General features: G+C 41.3%; 1 protein-coding gene across 4 annotated transcripts in view; it reads left to right on the top strand.

Moving 5' to 3' along the window:
* The window catches only part of xpnpep1 (X-prolyl aminopeptidase (aminopeptidase P) 1, soluble), a 91,535-nt gene that overhangs the window by 10,115 nt on the left and 54,295 nt on the right, over positions 1–27,125 (top strand). The window contains exons 2-6 of one of the 4 annotated variants that reach the window (XM_041210306.1): positions 2,517–2,614; positions 18,400–18,524; positions 20,906–20,969; positions 22,934–23,038; positions 23,737–23,829. In XM_041210306.1, the coding sequence (XP_041066240.1) occupies positions 18,408–18,524; positions 20,906–20,969; positions 22,934–23,038; positions 23,737–23,829 (379 nt within the window). In that variant the 5' untranslated portion in view covers positions 2,517–2,614; positions 18,400–18,407. Of the gene's footprint in view, positions 1–2,516; positions 2,676–18,364; positions 18,525–20,905; positions 20,970–22,933; positions 23,039–23,736; positions 23,830–27,125 lie in introns of all 4 variants that reach the window. The other 3 variants (XM_041210304.1, XM_041210305.1, XM_041210307.1) reach the window with 3 other exon arrangements.

Raw genomic sequence — 27,125 nt, 5'->3', positions numbered from 1 at the left:
CCCACTCACCGACTCTCGCACTCACCGACCCCTCACTCCCGTTCGCTTGCCAAGCCCAATCTTGCTCAACGTCCCTCTCTCATGGGTTCCCCCCACCCCATCACTCATGGGGGTTCTCCCCACCCCCTTCACTCATGGGGTTTATCTCCCATCCGCTCCCCCCTCCCCCCTGTTCACTCATGGGGTCCCCACCCCTGTCATTCATGGGAGTTCCCCCCCCCCACCTCCCCCCCCCATCACTCCTGGGAGTTCCCCTCTCCCTGTCACTCATGGGGTCCCCCCTGTCACTCACAGGGGTCCCCCTCTCCCCATCACTCACGAGGGTTCCCCCCCCGTCCCAATCACTCATGGGGAAGCTGAGGAAAAGCTCACTTTGAATTCAACTGTCCAGGGCGTATGCTTTGCCTGGGTCTGTTTATATCTGTGTTTTACTGTCATCTTAATGGAGATTTAACTGGGAGCTAGGAATTATCATAGTAGTAATTTGTAAATCTATATATATGTGCTTGAAATCATTTTTTTAATTAATAAAGGTTTGATTTAGTTTTGTAAGGAACCTATAAGACTCGGTGGTCTTATTACTACTGAATTCAAGGCACACATCTCGAAATAAATACAAATTGTAAAATAGTTGTGGCAGTTGTGTCAAGTTTCAGTCTGGGATTCGAACAGCTCAGCATTTACCATCTGCTGTGACATAACACTGTCAAAGAGATGTGATTGGACTCACCTGTTGGCCCAGTGCCTGGCATTGTCAACATTGTGAGACACGTTATTAAAGAGAAATTTCACTGGATCAGCCACATTAACACTGTGGCTACCGGACTAGGTTAGAGGCTGGTAATTCTATGGTGAGTAACTCACCTCTTGACTCCCCAAAGCCTGTGCACCATCTACAAAGCACAGGTCAGGATTGACTCTCCATTTGCTTGGAAAAATACAAAATGAATATTTGTTGAAGGCTGAGAGACTTGCAAATGTTTGCATTCAGAGGGACCTCGGTATTCTCGTACATGAATCATAAAGTTAACGTACAGGTACAGCCAGCAATTAGAAAGGCAAATGGTGCATTAACATTTCAGACAGAACAATTGGAATATATGAATAAAGAAGTCTTACTACAATTATACGAGGCATTGGTGAGACCACATCTATTGGACTGTTTGCAGCTTTGGCCTCCAAACCTAAGGAAGGAGATACTTGCCCTAGAGGAAGTGCAATGATGGTTTATTAGACTGGCTCTTGTGATGAGGGGATTGTCCTATGAGGAGAGATTAAATAGACAAGGCCATGTTCCCTAGGGTATGGACAAAGGAGAGGCTATCTTATTGTAACATATAGAATTTTTAAGGGACTTGACCGGGTTGACGCTGGAGAGCCTGGAACATGGGGTCACAGTCTCAAAGTAAGGGACCAGCCATTTAGACCTGAAATTAGGAGAAACTCCTTCACTCGGAGGGTTTTTAATTTTTGAAGTTCTCTATCCCAGGTAGCTGTGGGTGCTCAGTTGTTAAGTATATTCAAGGCAGAGGTTAATAGATTTCTTGGGCTCTAAGGGAATTAAGGGATATGGGGGTGGTGCGGGCAGGTGGAGTTGAGGTCAAAGCTGAGCCATGATCTTGTTGAATAGCGGAGAAAACTTGAAGACTCCTCCAGATCCTATCTCTTATGTTTTTACGTGTGACGCAAGTGTTTTCTTTTGCCACTTATCTGAATGTTGTCCAGGTCTTGCTGCATGTAGATACTATAATTGCTTCATAATTCGAAGGGTGGCAAATTGTTCAATCATTAGTGAACATCCCACTGCTGACCTTATGACAGAAGGAAGGTCATTGATGAAGCAGCTGAAAGTGGCTGGCCTAGATCATTATCCTGAGGAACTCCTGCAGTGATGACCTGACGCTGAGATGATTGGCCTCCATCAACCATGACCATCTTCCTTTGTGTTAGGCCTGTCTCCAACCAGTGGAGAGATTTCCCAGATACCCATTGACTTAAGTCTTGCTAGGGCTTCATTTGGTCAAGTGCTGCCTTGATGCTACAGGCAGTCACTCTCACCTCACCTCTTGAGTTCAGCTCTTTTGTCCATGTTTGGACAAAGGCTGTAATGACGTAAGGAGCCGAGTGTCCCTGGTGGAACCCAAACTGAGCGCCCGTGAGCAGGTTATTGCTGTTTAAGTACTGCTTGATAGCATAGTTGACGACACTCTCCATCACTTTCCTGATGATTGAGAGTAAACTGATAGGTGGTAATTGTCCAGATTGGATTTGTTCTGCTTTTTGAGGATAGAGAATGTAAATATTAATCACTTTACACCCGAAAAATATCTTTTTGCCTGCTGTCAATTAATCTCTCATCTTGTATTCTCTTGCCTTACTGTGACAATTTATTTGATTTGATGAGGTCCTTTCTCAAAGGACTTTGATAATGGTTGTACTTAAGTTGTGATGCCACTCAGGTGAATCAATTTATTTCTGCTTTTGATGCATGCCACTTGTATCCTTTTATTTTGTAGTGATCTATGGTCCTGACTATCTTCGATAGGGCAGAGCTGCACAAAAGGAGTTACACTGGACCATGTGCATATGTGGAAATCTTGAATGTGCCATCCATGCAAGTATAAATGCAGTCTCGCTGATGTGAAGTTGACGATTTTGACACTTTCCTAGTCAAGGTATTACCTGATGTTGGGAGGTCTATATAAGTTTCGCTTTGACCTTGTGAGGTGGCATTCCTTAACTCAAGAGCGTTGGATGAATCTCAAAAAAGCTTTCGTCTCCCAGCTTGCCTTCATAGCTTTGCAGTTGGCTTGACGCTTCACCATGCCCATCTCACCAGAAAAGATGGGAAAAGCAGAGCGCGTCAGGTTCTTAAGAATTGAACCTTGAAAACAAGTTTGGTTGCCGTAAGGCGGTGAGAGAGCAGAACAATAACATATTTTTTGAGGAACATGTTTATTATACAACGTTCTTTGTGATATTTTCTCTCTTTGCTCTAGGGTAAAAGCAGTCGATTGTAAACTCTTGCTCAGAAATGCTCCTCCTTCTTGCTTTTGGTTTTCTTTTTTTAGATTGTAGTTGAAGCTTTCTCCTCTTCTGCTGAAGTGTGAAACAGGCACAGTCCAAAAGCTGCAACCAAGACTTCGCCTTGGCGTCTATTTGTGTCCAAACCTTGATGTCTCTGCCAACACTCGATGGCAGTTACTGACATTTATTTTAAACAGCAAAGCCCTAAATCAGGCAGTGTAGAGGAAAGACTAACCTAACATAGAATAATTTAATTACATTTGACTGAACCCGACTTAGAAATTTCAGTTCACTTTGAAGGAAATGGTGAACCTTGCCACAATTACAGGCAATAATTTCTGAAATGGTTTATTCAGTCACCGGGCCGCAGTGAAAGAAGTCACTAGTGTACATGACACAGTTAGGAGCTGGCGTTATCAAGTCCTCATACTAGAATACTTTATAACATCTGTTTTTGTTCTTAAGGGTGTTTTATTACCTCCCCCCCTCCCCCACTCCTCGCCCTGCCCACACGCACTCTCTCGCACTTTCCTTGATTGTATAACATGGGCCACTGAGTGTTTGGACAGCTTGACCAGCTGTCTGAACCTTGTTATTCTGGATCTGCCTGTGCCTCCTTAAGGTGACACAGCAGAGATCAGAAGCCTGCTATTCTGTCCAGTTCTAGTGTTACACCACTGCATCAGTGCTCTAACATACTGTGCTAAAAATACTAGATATTGGCTGAATGCATCGTGAGTAAGTAGTTTTTAAGATTTTACTTAAGTGTGAAAGGTATTTAAAAATAATGTTACGTGGAAGTAAAGATTGGATGAAAAAAGGAAAAAAAGGCTTGCATTTATTTGGCACTTTTCACTACCACCGGACATCTTAAAGTGCTTTGCAGCCAATGACATACTTTTGAAGTGCAGTCACTGTTATAATGTAGGAAGAAATTGCTCTTGTGTTGTGCCTTTTGCATCCAGAGGACATACCAGGAAACGTCACTCTGGATGAGTTGCCTCTTGAAGTAAAGTCACCGTTGTTCGTTGACAAGTATGGCTGCCAAAAATGCCCACAGCAAGATCCCACAAACAGAAACGGCACATTTAATATTTTGGGTTGTATTGGTTGAAAGAGAAATGTTGATTAAGAAGCCAGGAGGACTCTCTTCTTGCGTCAAAGAGATGCCGAGGTATCTTTTGCATCTGATTGAGCAGGGGAACTTGGAGCCTCACTTTAATTTCTCATCCGTAAGATGGCAACTCTAACACTGCAGTGGTCTCTCAGAACCGCAGTGAAGTGTCAGCCTAGAATGTGTACTCAAGTGTCCTGAGTGTATCTTGCACCTACATGCTCCGACTGTTAGCTTGATCCAGGCTGATACTTATATGTGAGAGTACTTGGTTCCAATGTTCAATGATTGGGAAAAAAAAACATGAATGTTTGGTATTTTTGCAGAATATACAGCAGGGAGTAGTAGAAGAATTCAGTCTATTCAGACATGCTATAGCTTTGAGAATTGTGAATTCAGCTGATCAAAATAGTTTAACCATTTACTTGAATTATTGTGCAGAATATCTGAATTGATTGTAGTCACAAGTTGTGCTGGGTTTGGTGGCCAGTTTAGTAGTTCATGTAATGCATGATTTTATTTAAGATAAAATGCAGCATAGCCTCTATGCTACCTTGCACAGGACCCAGTGCAGTCAGCCTGGCTGAATAAGCAAGAGTCTGTTCTGATTCGGTAATTCCACAATAAAGTTACAGGTGTTTTTCTTTGGAAAGAAATGACGTTGCAGATTTGGCGCTTCCTTCACTGGTATCCAAAGTCTATAGCTTGACAATAATATAAATTATAATCACCCCTCCTCCCCACTTAATAAATTAACCTGACAGTAAAATAACATTTCACAATAATGGCCCTTGAGCGTGTTTATTGTCGTTGAGGTTTAATGTATTACAGGTTTAGCTGTTGTTTTATGCAGCATAAGAAAAATAAAATACTGATAATGGATAGGCACATGAATGTTCCATTATAAAGGGCAAGGACATATTAAGATTTTTCTAATTTTGCACTTCTGACATCTCAAGACACTTGTAGAGTACAGTTTGTACTGTATCTCCAAAACATGGATAGTGGAGGTAAGGGATCTGTGCTGTTTGACTTAAGATTCTTTTGTGAACAAAATATGTTCAAAGTCCATTGCATTTTTATTCAAGATGATGTAGTAACTCTGTTAACAGTTTCCATCAGAGGTAAAAGCAAAATACTGCAGATACTGGAAATCTGAAACAAAACCAAAAATAGCTGGGAAAAACTCAGCAGGCCTGACAGCATCTGCGGAGAGGAGTACAGTTGATGTTTCGAGTCCGTATGACCCTTCATCAGAGTCATACAGACTCAAAACGTCAACTGTATTCCTCTCCGCAGATGCTGTCAGACCTGGTGAGTTTTTCCAGGTATTTTTGTTTTTTTTTCCCATCAGAGGTAAGGTGTTATCAAAAAATATTCTGATATATCATCTGTTGGAAGGGTTGTTACCCAGGTTGTGTTTAGATGTTTTCATGGTATTGTGGTAAACCCTAAGTCTTAAAGGAAACTGTTAAAAGAAAGAACCAAATTACATTTATATATTGCCCTTCCCGAGCTCTGGACGGTAAGGATCAGGAATGCACTGCTAAGAATGTGCTGGAGGCAGATTCAATTAATGCTTTCAAAAGAGAATTGGATGATTAAGGAGAGAGAATTTTCAGGATTGATGGGGGGAGCGGGACTAGATGAGTTGCTCTTGCAGAGAGCTGGCACGGATACGATGGGCTGAATGACACTCCTGTGTTGTAACCGTTCAATGATTCACTGACTCAATTAATGTCTCAGATGACTGACCACCACTAAAGCACTTTCAAAACATAGCCGCTGTTGTATTATAGGAATTGCAGCAGCCAATTTGCTCGCAGTAAGGTCCCACATTCAGAAATGTGATTAATGGCCACCTAATCTTTTTCAGTCCCAAACTACACACTTGGTAACAAGCTAATTATTCTTCGCAAATAGTGTTGTACATATTGGAAGGGAGGCAGCTGAGATCTGCCAAGCGATAGATTCCTGCCTTGGGGAGATTATTCACAGCACGCTACTTCACTCTGGGGGCAGAACTTGGTTAGAAAAGGTTAGTTCTGCATGAAGTTGCATCATGACGAGGATACATAGATACAAAACGAAGTAAGTTTGGCATCAGAAAGCACTTAATCACATACAGAGTAATCAATATCTGGAATGGCGTTTGGGTAAGGTTATTGCAAGCTACAGCTTTTCCTAAACAGCTCTGAGGAAATGTGCCAACACAATTTATTACATATTGATCAGCACATCCAACGGGTCAGATCTAAGCTCTGCAGTCCTGCCACATCCAGTCGTGAATGGTGGTGGACTGTTAAACAATTCACTGGAGGAGGAGGCAGCTCCACAAATACTCCCATCCTTAATGATGGAGGAGCCCAGCACATTAGAGCAAAAGATAAGGCTGGAGCATTTGCTGCAATCGTCAGCCAGAAGTGCCGAGTGGATGATCCATCTTGGTCTCCTCTAGAGGTCCCCAGCATCACAGATGCCATTCTTCAACCAATTCAATTCACCCCACGTAATATCAAGAAACGGCTGAAGGCAGTGGACACTGCAAGGGCTACTGGGCCCTGACAATATTCTGGCAATAGTACTGAAGACTTCTGCGCCAGAACTTGCTGTGCCCCTAGCCAAGCTGTTCCATTACAGCTACAACACCAGCTATGTGGAAAATTGGCCTGGTATGATCTGTACACACAAAGCAGGACAAATCCAACCCAGCCAAGTACCGCCCCATCAGTCTACTCTTGATCATCAGTAAAGTAATGGAAGGGGCCATCAACAGTGCTATCGAGCAGCACTTGCTTAGCAATAACCTGCTCACTGATGCCTAGTTTGGGTTCCGCCAGGACCACTCAGCTCCTGATCTCATTACAGCCTTGATTCAAACATGGACAAAAGACCTGAACTCCAGAGGTGAGGTCAGAGTGACTGCCCTTGACATTAAGGCAGCATTTGACCGAGTGTGGCATTAAGGAGCCCTAACAAAACTGGAGTCAATGGGAATCGGGGAAAACTCTCCGCTGGTTGGAGTCATACCTAGCACAAAGGAAGATGTTTGTGGTTGTTAGAGTTCAGTCGTCTCAGCTCATCACTGCAGAAGTTCCTCAGAGTAGTGTCCTTGGCCTAACCCTTTCATCATAAGGTCAGAAGAGGTGTTCACTGATGATTGCACAAATGTTCAGCACCATTCGTGACTCCTCAGATACTGAAGCAGCCCATGTCCAAATGCAGCAAGACCTGGTCAATATCCAAGTTTGGGCTGACAAGTGGCAAGTAACATTCACGCCACACAAGTGCCAGGCAGTGACCATCTCCAACAAGAGAGAATCTAACTATCACCCTTTGATGCTCAATGGCATTACCATCACTGAATCCCCCCACTATCAACATCCTGGGGGGTTACCATTGACCAGAAACTGAACTGGACTAGCCATATAAATACTGTAGCTACAAGAGCAGGCCAGAGGCTAGGAATCATGCGACGAATAATTCACCTCCGGACTCCCCACTGCCCGTCCACCATCTACAAGGCACAAGTCAGGAGTGTGATGGAAGATTCCCCACTTGCCTGGATGAGTGCAGCTCCCACAACACTGAAGAAGCTTGACACCGTCCAGGACAAAGCAGCCTGCTTGATTGGCACCACATCCACAAGCATTCACTCCCTCCGCCACCGACGCACAGTAGCAGCAGTGTGTACCATCAACAAGATGCACTGCAGGAATTCACCAAGGTTCCTTAGACAGCACCTCCCAAACCCTCGACCACTACCACCTAGAAGGACAGGGGCAGCAGATAGATGGGAACACCACCACCTGGAGGTTCTCCTCCAAGTAACTTACCATCCTGACTTGCAAATATATCACTGTTCCTTCACTGTCACTGGGTCAAAATCCTGGAACTCCCTTCCGAACAGCACTTCTTAACCACACCACATGGACTGCAGTGGTTCAAGAAGACAGCTCACCACCACCACCTCAAGGGCAACTAGGGATGGGCAATAAATGCTGGCCCAGCCAGGGAAGACCACATCCCATGAATGAATAAAAAAAAAAATCCCTGGGAGTGTTTTGCAAAGTTACATTTTAACCTAACTTTCAGATTAAATGTTTAAAAAAAGGCCTTGTCCACTATGAGGTGGATGTAAAGGATCCCATGGCACCATCTTGATAAAGAGCATGGGAGATTTTCCTGGTGTCCTGTACATTATTTATCTCTCAACAACGACTAAAACATTGTGTAGCCATTAATCTCATTGCTGATAATGAGAATTTTGCTGTGAGCAAATTGGCTGTTGTGTTTTCTGCAACACAACAGTGGCTAAGCCTGGAAAGTGCCTTGGTGGCTGTGAAGTGTTTTGGGATATCAGAGCTTGCGGAAGGTGCTGTATGAATATAAGTTGGTTCTTCTCTTCAATGCCATAAAAATGGTGACATTGATTTTATGCGAGTCTCCTGCTGGCTCAACACATTTCACAGGTTGAAGGCGGAGAGACTTTTGGAGCAAAGGTTATTACTGTTACTTTGGACTTGAGGCTTACCATAACATGTAATCAGTAATGTGGTATTCTGAGGTTATTTTGGGTAGTGTTTTATTGATTAATAAACTGCAGTTGTATATAATGTATATCAGTTAATGAGCTTTCATTCATAGTAATCTTTAGTATTGTGTTCCCCTGTGCAATGTATCCTGGTTTCCTTTCTGGTCAGAACACCTGATGAGGTGTTTGTCTGTAATTCAGCACTTTCACAGTAATAGTAAGCAGTTATGGTCTCTGTTGCAGTGTACGTGTGATTCAGTGGAAATGGAAGTGGACATTCTGCAACCTGACACTGGATCCAAAAGTCCCTCTGGTGAAACTTGTAGTTGAGGACTACTTTGGGATCTGTTTTGCTTCCCAACAGCTAAATATCCTGCCACCTTTCACTTGTTCAGCTTCCGCTGGATAAGTGATCACTTGGGTGATGTACTGCAGGATGTTGCCAGTCATTTACATCTAGGCAGCTAATTTGACATTTCCTTAGCCTAATCTTCCTGAAGTACCTAGCCTGTTTTCTGATATACCTGATATTAGATGCTCTGCCTATCCTTATTCGCCAATTTAGTTACCTGCAGACCACTCTTAATGGCCTTTGTGCTTTTTTCATGAGCGCTACAAAATGTAACTGATCCATTTTCTGACTGTGGCTATTAAATTATCTGGACTATAATTCATCACTTAGTATTTCATTGTATTTCACTGAATATTAGGATAATCTGTATACTGTAGTCCTCAGGAAAAGCTTCTCTATTCAAAATATAAAACCAAGTCTCTTAATATTTCATCACTTATATCTCTGAGGATTCTTGTTATCATCCACCTGGCCTGAATTCCTTGGCTTGCTTTATAATAAATGAAAGCAAGGTTCACAAGTAAATCTCCAATGGATCTCAAATTTGTCTGCAGTCTTTCGCATAGGGCTGCACAGTGGGTTGGTGCACAAGGTTAGGTGGAACTGAACGAGGGGGTGGATCAAAGAATGGTTTAATCAGGGGAAGAAAATGGTAGTTGTACATGGGACTTTGTTACAGTGGAAAAAGCTTGAGTAGGCTAGCGATGATACAGTTACGCCATATTTAAATGGCTTAGAAGTAGAAAGAGAAGCCAAGTTTTTGAATGATTCAAAACTGGGGGGACTGCAGTTAGGTGATTTGCTTGCCCTCTTGAGTCAGCAGTGACTTCATTTGCTGGGTCATGTGAGCCAAATGGATGATAGCCACATCCCTAAAGACATGCTCTAGGGCGAGCTTGCTATTGGCACAAGACCAACAGGTCACCCACGTCTGTGATAGAAGGATGTCTGCATGTGAGACCTCAAGCTGACCGGGATTGGAGTCGATGCATGGGAAGTCCTCACTGCTGACCAGAATGCCTGAAACAATCCGGTGATTGCGACCAAGCTAAGACGAAGAGATTCTGTATTTTTATAGTTATACAATGAATCAATATGCTATCCCATTCATCGGATCTGATGTTTCTGTAGTCAAACGCACGCAGCGTTACCTGTATGAGAACATATATCCCTGAGGATTCTTGTTATCATCCACCTGGATCCAAATGAGGAAAAACTCTGGGTATTTGATTAGGAGGTTTCTCCCCAGTCTAAACTTTTTGAAACACCAGAAGAAAAAAACAGCTATCACCAGCAATATGACTAAGCCAATTCCACCGACAGCAGAATATGCACCATACTGGACAGGACTTTCGTGTAAACGAGTGGTCAGGAAAGGCGTGGAAAAAGCAGAGGACAAAAAAAATGACCAGATGAAAAGAGGGCCCACAGGATGGACCTTGGGCCAATGCTATTCATCTGCGTCAGCTGTGGTAGGGACTGCCACTCACGAATCAGCCTCAACAGCCACAACAGATAATGCTCAATATAGAGTGACAAACAGATGAAAGCAAAACACTGCAGATGCTGGAAATCTGAAATAAAACAGAAAATGCTGGAAAAACTCAGCAAGTCTGACAGCATCTGTGGAGAGTGAAACAGAGTTAACGTTTCGAGTCCGTATGACTTCTTCAGAGCGACATACAGCCTGGGCGCAGTCCATCATCTCCCAAGACAGATCGATGCCAGTAAGAGGGAGCTGGATAAACTGGGGGATTTGACTGAGCAAAATGGCTTGTCTCATGAAAATATAATTTTCATAATATTATTGTTATTTATTGTAAAAGTAGGTTAATAACAGGGTTTGGATAGTTTCCCACACAATCCCTGTGTGTGGGTTTTAATTGAATTGGAGACAGCTAGTTTGGAGGCTTTGAGTTATCAACAAGAAGCTAGGTTTGAATTGCTAAATATATAAACAAGGCTGAAGTTTTAGAATGTGAGGTGTGAGGAAAATTTGCATTTATAGACTAATTAGGGTAGTTTGAATTTCAAAGAGGTGGTAGGATGTTACACTTAGCCAGAAGAAGCTAAGTCAAACAATGTTTATTTTTCCCAAAGGTTACTGATAAAGTTAGTACTATGAAAAGATTTATATTATGCGAAAGGTAAAGCTCCGAAGACATATCAGAACAATGGAGTTTGCATTAACAAGAGAAAAAAATTATAAAGGAGATGATGCTATTTGTAAGAGGGGAAGGCATTCTAAAATCTAACACAAGTGTGAAAAGCCTCCAGCCTCTGTGCATCAAATTGCTGTCTATAGGAACCGAAGCTGAGAAAACTCACTTTGAATTCTGCTATGCAGGGTATTGTGTTGCTTTGCCTGGGTCTGTTTAATTCTTTGTTTTTACTGTTACTTTAACAGAGGTGTAACTGGGAACCAGATTAATTAGGGGTTTTAGGAGTTATTATAGTAGTAATTTGTAGATCGATGTATATGCTTGAAATCTTTTCTTTTGTTAATAAATATTTAATTTAGTTTTGTAAAAAAGTCTCTGAAGCTGTGGTAGTCTTATAATTTCTGAATTCGGGGCATGCATCTCGAAATAGGAAAAAACAAATTGCAAAACAGTTGTGACCTCGATCAAGTTTCTCTCATGGATTTGATCCACCTGATACACATCATCTGCCACGTCATAACACTTGACTAGATGGTCTTTGCTAGTCCTGAACATACATATATTTATGAGGACAGAAGTGAAACATCTGCTTACCATATCTGCCAGTTCCTATCTTGCATATTATTTACATTAATTATAACGCTTCAGGGGCGATTAAGTTCTTGCCTTCAATATTCTTTGGTTCCTGCAAGTGATCTCATATCTTTTGTCCATATGCCTATGAAATCTCTTTTGTCAGATGGAAGAAATATCTGATAAACACTAGGCTGGCTGTGAATTGTAAAGCTGCTTTATTTTACAAGTGACCAAAGAGGACAAATTTTAATCAGATTTACTCAGTTCAATCGATAAAACTTGTCTTTGTGTAACAATACAAAATAATGAACATGATATACCTCCCCACGTCAGTAGCTTAAATTGCTTGACTTAAATGAGTAACTTCTAACTAATCTCCTGTATCCTAGCTTCCTCGCAGCTTTTGCTGCAAAAAGGAAAGCCTATGAGGCAGCTTTTTCCAAGCGCCTGGGAGCAGGGACTTCCTGATTCAATAGATGCGAGATGTTAATCAATCATTGAGATGCTTATTATTTACATTCTTTGGGGGAAAATCAACTTCTATTAGCATATTCACCACCTATCATCTTTGTGCCTTTATTTTTAACTGATGTGAATACATTATGCATTGGAACTTAATATATATAAAAAAAAAATAACTATTTCCCCAAATCCTTTCTGCAGAAAAATGGTCAAAAAAGCCCTGAAATGGGAGGTGTCTCTGTTTTTATAGTGCCCTTGTGATGCTTAACATTGCTGAAAAATTTGCATCATCTTCTTGCTATCCCTCCTTTTGATATCTTCTACATTGAGTAACCAATTTGTATAACTCCCAAAACATGTTAATTTTTGATTTCTTTATAAATGTTTCCAGCCTTTCCCGAGCCACTGATATCCTGGCCTTGGCCTTTTCCTCCTTTTTGTAATGGCTATATAGCTCCTTTGTAAATCCCTTTCGAGCAGCTCTCTTGTTATATTGTCTCTTATGTTGTCTTTTGTTACACAATTCTGTCATCTTGAAGATCACCGATCAAGCCTTCTGCTTCTGTGTTAATTTTGACCTTTAATCTTCAGTATATTAAATGTAACTAACTATTCGTTTGCTTCCAGATTAACTATGATGGACTGGTAAATACACCTGTAATACAGACCCTACTATCTTGATTCACATACTGTATTAAGCAGTACTCGCCACCATAAGAAATTACCTGTACTTTCACTTTTGCTTTGACAGCTTCCTGGTCTGATTTTATGCCTGGATTGTTGAAAATTCCCTTTTGATTTTTATATTTCACCTTTCTCTCTGTCTGTCTCTCTCTCTCTCTCTCTGTCTCTCTCTCTCCCTCTCTCGCTGTCTCTCTATCTGTCTCTCTATCTGTCTCTCTATCTGTCTCTCTATCTGTCTCTCTATCTGTCTCTCTATCTGTCTCTCTATCTGTCTCTCTCCGTCTCTCTCTCCGTCTCTCTCTCCGTCTCTCTCTCCGTCTCTCTCTCCGTCTCTCTCTGTCTCTCTCTCTGTCCCTTGTCTCTCTCTCTGTCTCTCTCTCTGTCTCTCTCTCTGTCTCTCTCTCTGTCTCTCTCTCTGTCTCTCTCTCTGTCCCTCTCTCTGTCTCTGTCTCTCGTCTCTCTCTCGTCTCTCTCTCGTCTCTCTCTCGTCTCTCTCTCGTCTCTCTCTCGTCTCTCTCTCGTCTCTCTCTCGTCTCTCTCTCGTCTCTCTCTCGTCTCTCTCTCTGTCTCTCTCTCTGTCTTTCTCTCTGTCTTTCTCTCTGTCTTTCTCTCTGTCTCTCTCTCTCTGTCTCTGTCTCTCTCTTTGTCTCTCTTTGTCTCTCTTTGTCTCTCTCTGTCTCTCTCTGTCTCTCTCTGTTTCTCTATCTCTCTCTGTCTGTCTAATTTGCCATTCTTTTTCTTCCCTTCTCTTGTGAAAGCAGTAACATTTTACTGAGGTGCAGATCTACAAATATCATTTGGTGCTTGCTACATTGCCCATGTGGCCATTGTCTACACCTGAGGCTTTGCAGTGAATGTTGCCTGCAGACGACTGAATCTTGGCCAATCTTTACACACAGTTCCAGCAAGAGTTGCTGGATATTGGTCAGGAGTGGGAATCGTGACTAATTGTCCCCTCCTTAAGCCAGGGATTCTGAGTCCAAACATAGTGCCTTGGCTGAGACCAGTTAATTGAATGTGGTCAGTGGGTGGTTTGAATCTGTAGGCTTTTGTATTTGTTCCAAATGTGTTTTCTGCATATTCGCTTTCAGCTGGTGACTGCTCAACGTTCCCAGATACTTTTTCAGATAGTATCGGAATTAAAACCAAGTGCTGAACCTAGACTTGAACCCTTTCCACATGAATTTTTGGCATGAGTGTGCCTATGACAAAAATTATTTTTGCTTGTGTTCAACTTTTAGCTTGTATTCAGAAACAGCCTATGAAAGTTAATGAACCATAATCACACAAGGGTGTTTCTCAAAGGAAAACACAATAGTTCAGTACCAGACTAAATGGCTTTTGTGGTTTCCAAAAAGTTTTAAGACTTCAAGGTCCACATATTACTTATCCCAATAAGTTTAAATTTGATTGATCGATTGGGGCCATCACATTGAATCATAGACATGTTTGCCAAAGATTATTTATATTCAATGTGTTGTGCAGTTGCTTGATTTAATGCAATTGAGAGGTACAGTCTTTGATTGCTTTTGTTTGAGTAGCTGGGTAGGAAGTGATCCCAAGCCACTTTGACGCAGGTCAAGGAACATGCCACAGCCTCAGGCAATAGATTTGATCTTTGAGAAGGTGACAAGGTCATTCATTTTTCTGGATTTTAATAGGCAGCTCAGTAGCCAGATCTCTTATTGCATTGAGTATCAAGGTGACTGGATGACCAATTTCAAACTTGATGAAGGATGATTGATGTCTTAATAATTTCAAAGCACAGGATTGGGTACCTAATTTAAAATGACAGCTTGTTGTACAGGGTAAGAAGTGAGTCCATATTGGATTGTTGAGATTGTAGTGTATTGAAAGTTGCATTGTACAAGTTGGCCACTTGAGGCTACCTCACACACATGTACCAGCAGAGGGAGTCTGCTAGGAAGAGAAAGACAAAGGACCAATGTTTAACAGCTTATGCAGTTCAAATTCTAAATGTCTCTGGCTGAATATATATATGTTTCTGTCCCAAGAGCTTTACATGAGGGTAATTTTAACCAAAGGTTGGAAATGGGCAGGATTGGATTGGCTGCCTTTACCCCACTGGTTTTATTCTCCAGTTATGTGCATACTCAGGCGGGGTGTAAATTGAGCAGTCGCCCTAAAATTATCCTCCATAATTGGGGAGTGTAGGGATGATATATTTACTAATTGTGTTAGGGAAAATGATGTGCATTTCACTGAGTCATACTGTTTATTGTTCTTTCACCCAACCTGTGTTTGAAAATAAAACACTTGGTTCCAAGCCTGACAATTCAGGCGAGTAAGAATGAATATCTAATCCACTTTTGAAGAAAGGAATCTAGCATGTCAGCAGGTGATGCATTTTAATAACAAGTGTATGGAGGAATTTTCGTTATGATCCCAGGTCTTCCTTTCATTTTACCTAGATTGTGTACAAAAAAGTACAATGGAGTCCCCTATTGGGAGTGGCTGGTGACTGTAAACTCAAGAAAATATTCAACGTACTAACCCAAAAAACCCGTGACGGCTTACGCTTCTTATTCCTAACTTTCTGCGTGTTGCTACTGATTTTGATTTTGTTTTCATGTGGGTGTGGCCAGTGTAAATGATGTGACCTTGATGCTGAGCCAGGCATATAGACTGGTGGGGAATTCACTATCCATATCAATACTCAATTGAATTCTGTTGCCCACGAGGCTCATTGAGCTTGTTTTAAGTGTGTTATGGATGTGCCCTCTGGCATAATGCCCTGGGTTTGCATGACCAAACCTGAGCCAAACTTGTAGGCCAATGGAATCTCCCCTTGGCTTTCATCATTTAAATGTTGCTCTTTCCAAAATTAATTAGTTATGCAAAAGTTCAGAGGTGATGCAATTGAAATGAGGATGAAGAGGTTACAAATTTCTGCCGGCCTCTAGACTCTATTCCATTTGCATCAAAGGTGTGTTTAGCGTTGCTGTAATGGATCTGTAGGTGGACCTCCCTTTCAGCTTTTGACCCAGTCCGATACAAGTTTCCCTGACCTGTGCATGCAAAAGGAACATTTGAAAGATTTATAGTTTCTATCTCCTATCAGTTCAGGTATTGATTTGTTTCAAATTTTGTATTATTTTGTTAACCTACATTAAAGAAAATGCTGCAGTTCAGAAACATGAATGATTCTGTTGGTTTGTTGGTGTGCTTCGTAACACTTGCTTCTGAGCCAAAGGGCTATGGGTTCAAACCGTACTCCAGGATTTGAACTTGTGGTCTATTCCGACACTCCTGTAGTGTGCTGAGGGAGTCCTGTGTTGCCAGTGATGCTGCGTTTTGACTGAGATGTTAAACTAAGGCTCACCCTTTCTGCTTGCTCAGCTGGTTCAGTTGGCCTTATTTGAAGGCTATGAGGGAAATTCATCTGATGTTCTAGCCAATATTCTGACACAACTAAGACCACCAACAACAGAGGAAATTATTCATCTCTGTTTTTTTTTCATTGGTTCTTAATGTGCACAAAATTAATTACTTGGGACATTGTGGAGAAATGTACTCTGGCATTATTTTATTGCAAGCCTTTCTGACTTTATTTTCTATATAGTAAAACTACTCATGTCTTTGCCCAATATGTTTAATGGCATTGGCTCAGACTGTGAGTTATAGGATTAATTTTAGAAATGAAAAAAAAAGCTAGCTAGCTGAAACAAAGTGTTTGAAATACCGATTGGGTTGCAACAACTGAAGAAGAAAGACAATTTAAGTTTTAGGTCCCACCCAAAAACGTTGAGTTTACCAGTCCGCCTTCCTAATTCGAATGCAATGCACTTTCTTATCGTTAGTGATGAAATCAAAATACTGTGGATGCTGGAAATCTGAAATAAAAACAGAAAATGCTGGAAAATCTCAGCAGGTCTGGCAGCATCTGTGGAGAGAGAAATAGAGCCAACGCTTCAACTCCGTATGACCCTTCAGAGCACTGACGAAGAATCATATGGATTCGCAGTGTTAACTCTGTTTCTCTCTCCACTGATGCTGCCAGACCTGCTGAGATTTTCCTGCATTTTCCGTTTATTTTTTTTTCGTTAGTATAGTCTGCTGGTGTTTACTGGTAGGGGCCGTTGGCACATCAGAAGCTGAACACTAAAGCAAACCCCAAATACCACAGGTGCTGGAAATCTGAAAGAGAAACAATGTGCTGGAAACACTCAGCAAGTCTATCAGCATCTGTGGAGAGAGAAAAATAGAGTTAACGTTCCAGGTCAAAGACCTTTCATTGGAACTGGAAGATGTTAAAATGAACAGGTTTTAAGCCAGGCAAAGCTGGGTGGGGTGGGGTGGCAGGGTGAAAATACAAAAGGAGATAAGGTGGAGGTTCTGATCCTATATTCTAGTTACTGTAAGGTAATCATTGACAAATCTGCCTTGTCAATCTGAAAGAGCTGACTTTGGTTTTACTGCATCAGTAAAATGTCTATTTGGAGCCAAGTACTTTTCAGTGTTTTTAAAAAAGAGGTCAGCCTACATGCAAAAGTAACAAATGAAAATGTAATTGCCCTACAGAAGCAACTGGCCTCTGTAAAAATGAAGGTTACATTTTTCCTGAGACATTTAATTATAACCTTGTTTCAGTCGGGTGCTTAATTTTTTGTGTGAAATGCAGCTTGCCCTTTTTGGATGATTTTGTAAAAAGAAAACTTTTTTTTATTATTCCCTATGTTGCTTGAAACTAAAGATTGAGGAGCACCCAGTGACAGCATCAAGCGATCTCAGTCAGGTAGAGCATGGTTAGGTGCAGAGAGCTAAGCTTTCCCTTTTCAGTCCCTGACTCTGATGAGCTCCCTGCTCACCCTTGGAACAAAAATGGCCACGTGATCTTTTATGTCCACCCGGTTAGGCAAGGTGGACCTTTGAGAGTGCGGCACAGCCTAGCTTTTGTGTGTTCAATTGCTGAGGTGGGACTTGAACCCCTAACCCCCAATCTTATTCAATAGTGATAGTTCTATCACTGAGCCAAGCTGACACTTCAGCCTATTTTAAGCGTGCATAGCATGTCGCATTTCTTCTACTAATTGTTTTCATTGCCAGTAGATTGAGGAAACTATAAACATCATGGGCCACCTGTGGCTTTCATGGTGCCTGACGCTGTGTTATGAACAATCATTGTACTTAACATGCAACCCATGAAAGGAGGTGGGGTCTGCTGGTTTAAGGATGCTTGCTGGTGCTCGTTTTGCAGAAAAGGAAAAAAATAAATCCCGGAGAGAAGCGTTAAGGAAATTTGTATTTCCTTCATGATATTTGGTGCCCTGTGTTGACCGAGGAAAGCAAATCCTGTGTTTATTATGTGGAATTCTAGAGGATTATCTGGAATATCTCATCCGTTTTTGTTCGCCACCCTCCCGCTCTGAAAACCAGTGCCTTGTTTTGTTTAAACTTGTTTATTAGTAAGGAGTGATTTTTTTTTTTTGCAGTTGCTGATACTATGCTGATTGCCTGATTTCTATAGGAAACAGCATGACTGCGAAAGCCACAACAGAGCTGCTGAAGCAGCTGAGGCAGGTGATGAAGAGCGCCAAGTACACGAGCGAACCAATCCAAGCCCTGATTGTGCCATCAGGGGACAATCATCAGGTACCTGGACTTAATCATCTTCTCACTACAATTATAGATTAATGCTTCAATCTTGTTTTTCCATATATATCCTTAATGATGTTTGATTAGATTGTTGGAAGCCTTGTAGAGTAGCATTAATGGTTTTACTAGTTTAATTTATCTCATGATGAAGTCTTTTCCATGAAAAATTAAAGACTCAGGAGCAAGATTTATGTTCTGTGTCATCTGGAGTATGTTTAGAATATGTTTAATGTTTTTTTGATTATATTTTGCTTTCTCTCAACATCCTTTTTCATTTCCCCCTAATGTCCCATGTGAGTGTTGTCATTCACTATTGTAAGGTACAGTTGGGATGATTTATTAATTTCCCTGTTGTTAGGATTCTACTATCTCTACCAGCATCCCCTCCCAACCCCCCACCACCCTGCCAAGGTAAATTTATTCAGTTGAACTTGTCAGTCTTAATCCTCAACTAGGAAAATTTTGTGTCATTACGAGAGTTTAGTCAGCTATATTAGCTATAAACTTAATCTTAAAATAAAATGACCCCCCCTCCTAGGAGTATTTGAGTAAACAAGATATCTCAGAAGGAAATATACTTTCTAGGTATGTTCTAGCAGTAGGAACTTGTATGAGTTGACCTTTCTCAGAGCATAGAATCCCAGAGTGATGAGTTATAGAGAAATTAGGGTCCTGAGGAAAGTGAGTCTACAACTTTTTATAATGGTTACTTAATACTTTATTATAAGCTTAAATCTTGGATTGTATTATGGTAATTGTTGTAATGTTACAAATTGTAAATGCAAGGTAAACTAATCCATCTAAAGTATAAATGCAAAATATAAATCCACCCAAAAATAAATGTAGGATATTCAAACAAATAATAAAGTAGGTTTATACTTACAATCCAAGTATAAAGCAGAGTTTGTCGTTGTCTTGACTAAGAGGAGATCTGTAAGATGTCAACTCTGTGCGCACTGTAGAAATCTGCTCTGGTGTTTACCTCAAAGGCTAATTTGGAGAAAATATTTTGCTCTTAAGAATAACATAACCATTATCTGTCCTACTCTTAAGCGTCTTTGTCTGAGAATTCTTGTAGAGCCAAATAATGTGTTTTTTGGACTGCTGGAGTTCCTGATCTTGTAAACAGTGTCAAGGCCCTGTCGAGTAAAAGCCTTCTGAAGATCTTTGTGTTGTGTGTATAATTCTGTCACTTTCTGCTCTTGGCAAAGTTTTTTCTTAGCTGAGTTAAATTTTTAACCCTTTCATTAGCTGAGTTCCACCCTAAACACTGACCTCAAACCCAATACAGCTAGTGTTGCTATTGCTTTGGGCCATGTCCTTACACTGAAGATTCTTCTCACACTTCCACTTTACCCCCCACCCCCCCGCAACGAGAGACATGTCATGTGATGACACGTAAAGAGTAAAAGCATTCACTTTTAAGAAGATTGCCTGGTTATGTAAAGTGTGGATAATGGATAGCACCCGAGTTTTCAAAGTCACAATTTCATTACAAGGTATATGACCCCATGATGTTATCCTACAAATCATCCTTCAAGGAAGCGAATGCCAAATTAACAGGTTTGTCAATGGAAATACCCCTCTTCGGATAATGTTCACTTTGGAGTTGTGATCGTAGCAACATTATTTTGTGAGGATGTTTTTGCTTCCCATACTATGAAGCCTTAAGGCCACACATAAAGTTTAAATGCACTTGCCTACTATTTTGTATTTACCAAGTTGTTAAAGCAAAATAATCCTGTTTTGTTTTGGGAATTCATCCACCAGTTAGACAGTGGTGCTAAGACTAGCTATTCTTAAATCTCCAGATTCCAAACTGAAAAACTCAGGCAGAGGAAATGACCATTTTACTCATGTTTCGAGGGACCCAATTGCCAGGGACTTTGTGTGGCTGTGTCAAATCTCATTATGACTGGCTATTCTTTTCTAGTTTCTAGACTGCTTTCCCCCTATTAAAAAATACTTTTCCTTTACCGCTAGGTATATGTTAATATAAACCTCGTGAGTGTTGTATTGGAATGAAAACAGCTTGCGAATGTTCAAAGGGAAGCTAGTTAATTGGTCAGCCTTATTAAATTGACATTTCATATTTGAGATTGGTGTGGTTTCTGATTGGCGCCATTGTTCCAGCTTGCTGTTAATAAATGTAATTTTTTTTTTTTGCACCTGCCAGTCCGTTTACACTCATAATCAGAGGTGCTCTTTTGTGACCTTATGAGCAGCATCTGACATTTCCGTTAATGGGCCTAATAACAGTGCTTCCCCGCTCACCGAGACATCTGCTTTTGCTAATTAATCTGAAGTAGTTCATCTGCATTGTCTAATGGTGTGCCTTGGATTCTGTGCCTAATTTAAACAGCTTTTCTGCTTTTCAGAGTGAATACATTGCTCCATGTGACTGTAGACGTGAGTTTCTTTCAGGCTTTGATGGCTCTGCAGGTCAGTGGTAATAAAGGAAAAACATAGGTATGGAAGAATGCACACAATACCCATAAAATGTGTTGAATAGATTACTGTAACAGCTGCCTTCTTTAAATGAATAAGTAATTTGAACATTTAGTACAAATATGCACCTTCATTTGGATCAGTACCCAGTTGCATGTAATTACATTAAATGTTTGCATATTTTTCACACACCACCCCCTCCAAATGGAAACTACTGTGTGCTGTAATGTCTGCTTCTGCCTCAGCCTATCCACTGTTCAAACCTTCATCCATGTCTTTGTTACCTCTTCCACACAGCCTCCCATTTTCCACCATTGTAACCTTGAGTTAATCTAAAACTCTGCCAGTATCCTAACCCGCACTAGCTCCCCTTCTTGCATTGCCCATGTGCTTGCTGACTAGCACTGACCAGCAATGGCTTAAATTTTAAAACCTCGCATGTGTTCAAATCCCTTCATGGCCTCACCCTTCTCTCGAAAATATTCTTCGGTAGGTTAGTAAAGAAAGATAAGGCTCTTGAAATGGATACGTTTTCTAGGTGAACTGAAGATTGGCTTAGCAGTAGAAAATTGAGGGTGTTGATATAAGTGTGTGCATATGTGTTTGTGCACATATGTGTGTGTGCTACAAGTGTGCATGTTGGTGGGAGGCAGCAGTGGTGTTTCATTATGGATTAGAAATAAAGCATGAAATATTTACGTTTAACTCTTGAGTTAAGCAGTTAAGTGAAGAATGTTATTCCCATTGTGTCTTTCTTCCCTCACTATTTACTCAGCAGCATCTCCATGGCTAATCTGGATTAAATATAAAAATAAAAATCTAGAGTGTTATGATCTTGGAAGAGATAGTAAACTTTTTATTTTTTTTTTGAAATCCAGAAACCCAGGTATTTACTTGTAGAACGAAGTGATCGAGTGAAGCGACAAAGTTCACTGTTAAAACCAAAGAATTTTGCTACACAAAAATCAATGAATACTAATAACTACACTGTATCTTAAATAGTCAGTCAAGGTAAAGATATTTGAAATACAGTGAGCGCAGTTAGTTATACTTTAAACCGAACTTCTTAACTCAGAATTCCCTCGAGACCCATTTGACTTGCATCCAAAAAACTCCAGTCAGATATATATCAGAAATTGGAAGGTTAACTACTTGGCCTGAGCACTGTTCCAAAGATTTGTATAAGAGTTGAGATTTCTTGGGCCTTGTGCTTACTTCCAGCAAGATTTTCCCTTCAAAACGCCTACAACTGTCCCATGGTTGTAGGCTCCCTGTTCAGCACAAGCACCGCTTGGGCCTTAAACCACCTTGGACCAGAACTCTCCCAGTTCTAATGCTCCTTAACTCTGGAGTCTTCTCACTCTTTCCCTCTTTTCAGCTTTGTTATCCCAGAAGCCCAATTCACTGTTAATAGAGTCTTTCGGTTTTCAAAGGTTTATAAAGACTTCCAGCCAGCACATGAATTTCAGCTGAATGCTGCAGAAAGAGATGCACCCGACAGTAAGCTTGTTCTAAACTAAACTGCTTGAAAGAAATGATCCCTGCTATAAGCTTCTTGATTACCCTTTGCTTTTCAGTTGTTTACCTCCCAGGCAGCTCGGTCACATGATCAGTTCCTCGAGCAAGTTGCTTTTTACAAGAAATCATCTTCCAGAGGAGGGTAATGCTTAAAGGGACCATCACCCCAACATAATATATAAGTTATTTTCCCCCAAAAGCACATGGGCCATGTCAGTAGTGAGAGGAGGCCATTTAAGCCACCTGCTGGATTTGCGTGTCCAGAAATGGTGTGTGAATAATCCATAATTTCCTGTCCATTCATTTCAATGGAAGAAGACTGATGGCTTGAGCAAGTAATGACCCTGTACCAGCACCCGGTGGCTGAGAGCTGTGTTTTGTGCTTTACTTGTGAGTAATAAACAATGTGCTGAGCACTTGTAATTTGGTTGCCTTTTTAGGTACTGCGATTGTAACTGAGGAACATGCAGCAATGTGGACAGATGGTCGTTACTTCATTCAGGCCTCCCAGCAAATGGATAGCAACTGGATCCTGATGAAATTGGGTGAGTGGCTGTGTTGTTAGGTGTGTGCATTTGTTACTGCATGACTGTCACGGAACAGAAATTACAGAGTAGCAGGGTCAGGATAAAATCAGATTTAAGGTGTTTCAATCATCAGTATTTTATAATCCTTATTAAAAAGATATCTACAAAACAAGCCTTTTTTTTTTTGCATGATTTTTCATCCATCCATTAAACTGGAATATATGCAAACTGGTAACATCGTAGAATGATACAGCACAGAAGGAGGACATTTGGCCCATTGTGCCAATGCCAGCTCTTTGAAATTAAGCCCACACCCCTGCCCTTTCCCCTGATACTGCTCACACTTGCCAAATGGTGATGATCTGTGAAGTATAGTAGCTTTATTTTTCTTACCCTGTTCTAGGTTGATGAGTTTCAGTTATCTAAGTAATTTTCTTAAAATACTGGGAAACTCAGTAGAAGAGTTTTTATTTTGCTATGTAGCATGTTTGCGGCTATGCACACATCTCATTCTCACCATGAAAAGTTTCCAATATTTTTGTTGCCACATGCTGGCATTCAGGTTTCCTCATTTTCAGGATATGTGTTGTGTTCTGTTGACAAACCAATGTAACGCTCAAGCTATTTGACACCTGCCTCCTATTCTGAAGTGGGATATCTGCGCCAACAAATGATGAATGCCTTTATTTCTGAATTTATTCCCTTTTGTGTTGTAGGTCTGAAGACCACGCCCAGTCAGGAAGATTGGCTAACACAGGTACTCCCTGAAGGGTCAAAGGTTGGTGCGGATCCTTTTGTTCTGGCATCTGGTAAGTGGAATTTATCTACTGTGGTAATATTTCTTATTTACACACGTTATTTTTTGTTCCATTGTCTATAAAGTTTTATAACATTTAAAATCAAAAAGAGAGGTTTGGCAACCTCTTGTTTCTGAGAAGCCTTAAGAAGTTTAAAAAATAAGCTTTTAAACTATTTTTCAATTTTTAAGTGCAATGCAACAGTTGAATAAATATTTTTTTTCCCTGGTAATGCTTTAGGCAAGAACTTATGTAGAAAATGCTTACTTTTATGCATGGGATCTGCTAGTTTAATTAAAAGTAATAGTTTTGATAAGATACTTTTAATGACACTTGTAGTTGACAAAAACAACTGGCTCTTAAAGTTTAAACTATTATTTTTTCAATGGCTTTGTTTAACATGCTAGTAAAGTTTAAAACTAAGCTGGGTATAGGAATGGAGACATTACAATGCGTCTTTTACTTTTCTGTGTGCATGGCACATACATGGCTCGGATTTTGTAATGATGGTGGAACTGTTGGTGTGTTCTCCATCATTAGCCCTCTGAAACTGGCACTCACCTCTGGAATCTTCACATGCCTAGTTAAACACAGAAATCCAAAAAATTGCAATTCCTACCTTTGCACTTCTTAGGGGGCACCGTTGAAGTCTTTACAGACTGCAGTCGGTTAGAAATCACTGAACTGAGGAGAGCTTACCTTTTACTGCTATTAGCTTTTCTGTAAAAACACTTGAAAAAGTTACCCTTGCTGAATGAGGTATAACTGGGTTTTAACAGTGTACTAAATTCACAATTACTGCTGAAAATCTCCTTGGGCTCTTAAAAACATTGATTGTTGGCAGCTTAGGTGACTAAGGGAGTGCTAATCTCTTCATAAAAAATCTAATTTTGTTTGTATTTAGCATTAACTGAAACTTACTGCCTAAATTCTCAATTTCCCAGCCTTAAGCAGGGTTCCAGGGCTCTGCTAGAAGAGCAGCTGAAGTTCGCGAAGGAAGGCAGTTTAAGCTTCTGTAACTGGGGTCAACTCTGTAACTGGGGTCAACTCTGTAACTGGGGTCAGCTAACCCCTTAGTCTGAGAAGGATATAGAAACAGACATTTCCCTTTGAGCTAGCATTGATTGCTGGCAGCTTGAGTGAGTATGGAAGTGCTAATCTCTTTGTTAAAAAAAACAAACTTTTGTTTGTATTTTGCATTAACTGAAATTTGCAGCCTAAATTCTAAATTTCCCAGTCTTAAGCAGGGTTTCAGGGCTCTACTGTAACTGAGGTCTGCTAATTCCTTAGTTTGAGAGGGATATAATTTTTTTTATTCACTTACAGAATGTGGGCATCGCTGGCTAGGCCAGCATTTATTGCCCATCCTTAATTGCCCTTGAGAAGGTGGTGGTGAGCTGCTTTCTTTAACCGCTGCACACCCTGTGGTAGGTACATCCACAGTGCTGTTAGGGAGGGAGTTCCAGGATTTTGACCCAGCGACAGTGAAGGAACGGCAATATATTTCCAAGTCAGGATGGTGAGTGACTTGGAAGGAAGTTTGCAGGTGGTGGTGTTCCCATGTGTCTGCTGCCCTGGTCCTTCTAGATGGTAGTGGTCATGGGTTTGGGAGGTGCTGCCTAAGGAGCCTTGGTGAGTTGCTGCAGTGCATGTTGTAGATAGTACACACTGCTGCCACTGTTTGTCGGTGGTGAAGGGGGTGAATGTTTGTGGAAGGGGTGAAAATCAAGCAGGCTGCTTTGTCCTGGATGTTGTCAAGCTTATTGAGTGTTGTTGCACTCATCCAGGCAAGTGGAGAGTATTCCATTGCACTCCTGACTTGTGCCTTGTAATTGGTGGACAGGCTTTGGGGAGTCAGGAGGTGAGTTACTCGCTGAAGGATTCCTAGCCTCTGACCTGCTCTTGTAACCACAGTATTTATGTGGCCAGTCCAGTTCAGTTTCTGGTCAATGGTAATCCCCAGGATGTTGATAATGGGGGATTCAGTGATGGTAATACCACTGAACGTCAAGGGGCAATGTTTAGATTCTCTCTTAGTGAAGATGGTCATTGCCTGGCACTTGAGGCATGAATGTTACTTGCCACTTGTCAGCCCAAGCCTGGATATTGTCCAGGTCTTGCTGCATTTGGACATAGACTCCTTCAGTATCTGAGGATTTGTGAATGATGTTGAACACTGTGCAATCATTAGCAAACATTCCCATTTCTGACCTTACGGAAGGAAGATCATTGATGAAGCAGCTGAAGATGGTTGGGCCTAGGACACTACCCTGAGGAGCTCCTGCACTGATGTCCTGGAACTGAGATGATTGACCTTCACAATCACAACCATCTTCACAAACATCTTCCTTTCTGCTAGGTATGGCTCCAACCGGCAGAGAGTTTTCCCCTTGATTCCCATTTACTTCAATTTTACTAGGGCTCCTTCATGCCACACTCTGTTAAATGCTGTCTTGATGTCAAGGGCAGGCATTCGCACCTCACCTCCAGAGTTCAAATCTTTTGTCCATGTTTGAACCAAGCCTGTAATGAGGTTGGAAGTTGAGTGACCCTGGTGGAACCAAACTGAGCACCAGTGAGCAGGTTATTGATAAGCAAGTGCCACTTGATAACACTGTTGATGACCCCTTCCATTACTTGACTGATGATCGAAAGTAAATTGGTGGGGTGGTAATTGGCCTGGTTGGATTTGACCTTTTTGTGTACAGGTCATACCTGGGCAATTTTCCAAATAGCTGGGTAGATGCCAGTGTTGTAGCTGTACTGGAGCAGCTTGGCTAGGGGCACGGCAAGTTCTGGAGCACAAGTCTTCAGTATTATTGCTGGAATGTTTTCAGGGCCCATAGGCTTTGCAGTGTCCAGTGTCTTCAGCTGTTTCTTAATATCATGTGAAGTGAATTGAATTGGCTGAAGACTGGCATCTGTGATGGTGGGGATTTCTGGAGGAGGCTGAGGTGGATCATGCTTCTGCCTTATCTTTAGCGCTGATGTGCTGCGCTCCCCCATCAATGAGGATGGGGATATTTGTGTATCCACTGCCTCCAGAGAGTTGTTTAATTGTCCACCACTGTTTGTGACTGGATGTGGCAGGACTGCAGAGCTTAATTCTTAGCTTAGAGCTTAGCTTTGTCTATCACTTGATGCTTATGCTGTTTTGTACGCAAGTACTCGTGTGCTGTAGCTTTACCAGGTTGACACCTCATTTTTAGGTATGCCTGGTGCTGCTCCTGCATTCTTCATTGAACCAGGGTCTTGTTCAAGTCCCTGTGTCATTGGTAATGGTAGAGTGGGGGATATGCCAGGCCAAG

This window comes from Carcharodon carcharias, chromosome 17, assembly GCF_017639515.1.
Source record: "Carcharodon carcharias isolate sCarCar2 chromosome 17, sCarCar2.pri, whole genome shotgun sequence".
Lineage (NCBI taxonomy): Eukaryota > Metazoa > Chordata > Chondrichthyes > Lamniformes > Lamnidae > Carcharodon > Carcharodon carcharias.
Note: the sequence above shows the minus strand (reverse complement) of the source record. Positions and strands in the feature narration are given on the sequence as shown.